The 4,037-nt window shown below is 38.0% G+C and overlaps 1 protein-coding gene across 1 annotated transcript in view; it reads right to left on the bottom strand.

Moving 5' to 3' along the window:
- Nucleotides 1-689: 689 nt before the first annotated feature.
- LOC112139578 (dual specificity testis-specific protein kinase 2) overlaps nt 690-4,037 on the bottom strand; it is a gene marked incomplete at its 3' end in the record, with an annotated part of 12,318 nt that continues 8,970 nt past the window's right edge. The window contains 2 exon segments of the mRNA XM_024262398.2: nt 690-773; nt 2,952-3,042. Of these exon segments, the coding sequence (XP_024118166.1) occupies nt 690-773; nt 2,952-3,042 (175 nt within the window).

Raw genomic sequence — 4,037 nt, forward strand, 5'->3', positions numbered from 1 at the left:
AAACACAAAGGTGCAGAATGAAGGTGAAAACAGTTATTTGTTATTTGTCGTAGCAATCTGAAACCATTCATCCGATACTTTTGCTTCTTTTCGCAGATCATTATTTCTTATATCGATTTCTGCTCCAGCCGTTCAATGTTTAGCGTTCTGCTGGTGTGATGCTTGGAGGGAATATCCCCATCAACACCAAACATCCAGAGTGACCGTGGAATTCTTTCAGCTCTGCTGTTTATCCTGTTTGAAAGCGCGGCATACTTTAAAAAGTTTAAAATATGCATGTAATGAGGGAGTGGATGACCAACTGGTTCTCCAGTGAACCGACGATCCACACAAGTTTTGACACCAGAATTCAAATGTTCAGTCGAGATAAATGAAGCTTCCTGATCGTCCAAGATCACAATCTGGGAAATTTGAAAGATGTGTCCACACGTTTTTTCAAAATCACCTTGTGTGGTGCAATAGTTGCTTAAAAAAAAAAAGATTATGACAGAGCTGGCTGCAGGCCAGACATGTAATATTTCAGATTGTGGAAAACAGGAAGTGAGCCTCAACACGATCCAGATATAAACCCAAACCTTCACTCGTCCATCTATCTAAAGAGCTGTGAAATAAAAGCACACATGTATGCAACGATAAGCAGATCAAGGCACCAAGATTACGAGTCAGGCCTGAGATGAAGGCTTAGTCACCTCAGTACGTGGCAGGATGTCAGGATCGGCCTGTATCCTCGCAATAATCTCACACAGGATGATGCCGTATGCAAACACGTCCACCTGCAGACACAGAAGGCTTAGATGACTTTAAAATGCTTAAAAAGAATGTCAAGGAGTATAATATAATTCATAAAGTGGTATATTATAAACATATTAGCATTATATTTAATAAATAAGAATTACTAAAATGACAATACAATGTAAACAATTTATAAAGCTAGTTCTAAAGAACATATAAAACTGTTTCAGGAAAGAAAATGAGAATATTTACTAAAAAAGAAAAATGACCAAACATTCTGGGAGAACAGCACAAAAAAAAAAAGAGTATTTATGTCTGTGGGGTGAGGTTATAACGGAATAACAGAAGAAAGTAAAGATAAAAATGTTACACAATAAAATATATATAGACAAATTTGGAAACAAATTCTAATCATGAATTGCAAATGTGTTATGGTGCCTTAAATCTTCTTTTGTGTGTTTATGCGAACAACTATTAATTTAATGTGTAAAAATATAAGATTGTGGGCAGGAATTGAAAGGATTTTCTTCTGCCCACTTCCTTTTCAAGCACTTTATCCCTTTTTGTTCATTTCATTTAGTGTTTCAAAATAAAATATTAATTTAAAAAAAGTTGTGTTTGTAGTTTATTTCAATTTATTGAGAATAGACAGATGATTTAATGATGCATTCACAGCAGACACGGCGGAGGAGTCAAGTTTCAATGTAACCCCGTCAACCAATCAGGGACTCAGCTTTGGGCACATGACATTTTCAATAGGTGTGTTTGAGATCCCCAGCGCCTCGCCTGCATCATCGGCGAGACTAAGCTGCTGCTGGAGGGGGTGGAGAAAGGCGCCTGAGATGAGGGCGAACGACGAGACTGTACGAGATCAAGGAGTTGGGGGTTGTCCTTAACATTCGGCTGAAAGTTAATAAGCCACTCCTCCTAGTATGATCTGTGCTGTTGTGTCTTCTATATTATTTTTAAGATAATTTAGAGTAAAACTGTTCATAAAATAGCCGTGGGATTCATTGCATGTGCACTGTCCCAAATAAATAAATAAAATAAAATTAAAGTTAAGTTTTAGAGACAACAATAACAAATGACCACAGATTATTTGAAATCTTGTTTATTTTTTCATCAGTGATTCACTACCTTCCAGAAAAAGTAAGAAAAATACACCGATATCCTTCATTCAGCGCCAGTTATTTTACACTGAACTACAAGAACTGTGTGGACACAATTTCCGACAATGCATTGTTTTGTAGTCCTAGAGGCGGCATGCAGCCAGCGCAGTACCTATTTTCTGGCTGCGCTGGCTTAGAAAGGCGCCTTGAACCCGCCCCTTTCTCGCAATACTTCGTGACGGCGCACATTTAACGTCAGTGCAAGAAACTAACCAACATGCACCGCAATCCAGGCCATCTGCGCAGCGCCTGGGGATCTCAAACACGCCTACTGACTCGATCAAAGGGTAGTAAACAAGATTCAATATGGCGGCTAAATTCGAGGATTTTCGTCCTGAACTTCAGTTTTCTTAACCCTCGTGGTTGCTGGAGTCTGTCCCGGTTACTGTTGGGCGAAGGCTGGATACGCCCTGAACATGTCACCAGCCCGTCACAGAACCCATGGAGCTAGCTCAACTGCTACGCTAGCCAGATTAGCAAGCTAGCGATAGCCGCTGCCTGGGCAGCTAGTGAGGTCCACGCTATGCTAGCCCGCCGGCGGTTAGCTACCTAGAGAGCCGCTGTAGGACGCACAATCACTCCATCCATTTTCTTCAAGACGATAATAAAATGATCCCCCAGTTTAATTTTTATTTTCACCCTCTTGGATTAAAGCTGAGACACAGAGGGAAGTAACGTTTAAGTCGGCCGTCAGAGTGAAGTAGGCTACACCAGGAGAGACTAAAAGATCTGGTGAAAACAAACAGCATATGATATAGCATATATAATATAATATATACATATAAATTCTCATTTTAGTGTTTAAAACCTGGTTTATTGCAGGAATTCTCCACAACTATAAAACTTGCACTGAGTTCGCCAGGAAATACCAGCAACTCCACTGAATAAATATGCATCCATTCATGTGCCAATAATGACAAACTAAATATTTATGGTATTACATCAGCGCCTGACTTCTAGGTTTATTTGACCGGCTGTCATCACTCCCACTTTGGACCTTGAACTTTTTTCTGCAGCTGAAGGAGAGTGAATAAAAAGAGCCGTCAGTACCTTCTCGTTATAAATTTCTCCTCTGAGCACCTCTGGAGCCATCCAGTACGGGGAGCCGACGACAGCCAGCGGCTCCTGGACGTCGTCCTCGCTGTCAGGAGGCGTAAATGAATGAAGAGGAAATAAAAAATTTAAGAAAAAGTTAAATTGGAAAGATCAACATTCACATCAATCTGAAGAAAAACCATTAGTGAACATGAAGACAGAGAGGTTTTATGATCGAGTTAGACAAATGTTAGGAGTCAAGCCTGAACAGCTGCAGCAAAAACTCTGCCAGCACTGATCTAATGCTTTTACTGGAAACAGGAAGTGATGAAACCCCCTAAAAATAGTTAAAATTTTGACTTAAGTGAAACTTTGCTCTTTAATTCAGTCATAAACACAAATAAAATCATGAAATGCAATTTGTAGGAACTTCTAGCTGCTATCACCTTATTTTTATGGAGAAAATAATTATAAAAATGTACAAATGAAACAGGATTAACACAAGTTTATGCACTTCTAGGATTAAATTTGATGCTATAAATCAGTCTGCAACCCCTAAAACTTCAACAGGCCACAAAGTCACACTTTAGAAAAATAAGACACTTATTTATATACATGTTAATATTACAATAATGATAAAGTAACTTTTTTTGACAGAAATAAAAAAGAAAATAACTTTTTTTTTTAAGTACTTCAGAACTTTTGACAGAGGTTCGCATGACCTTTCAAAATAAAAGACACCCTGTAGGTTCTTCTTAAATTTAGTAATCGGTAGTGTGATGTCAGCAGTGATTAAATAAAAATGTATATCTTTATTTTACCATTTGTGAGGCATCGTAGCTGTAAATTCATAAATTAATTCAGAAAGAGCTAATAAAGGGACCATAACGTCTGTCCTTCAAAAGTTTGAGTTAATTTACAGTTACTTTTTAAAATTAAAAACATTCTTTTTCTTTAACCAGAGATCCACAATGGAGGGGTAAAAGATCCACATGAGGTTCTGGAGCAGCAGATTTCACTAAACCAGCTATACTATCCTGTTTTAAAGGTGAAAACATTTTTTACATAAAATCATAAGGTGGTTTTACTTTTATCACTTTT

Source organism: Oryzias melastigma, unplaced genomic scaffold (assembly GCF_002922805.2).
Source record: "Oryzias melastigma strain HK-1 unplaced genomic scaffold, ASM292280v2 sc00741, whole genome shotgun sequence".
NCBI lineage: Eukaryota > Metazoa > Chordata > Actinopteri > Beloniformes > Adrianichthyidae > Oryzias > Oryzias melastigma.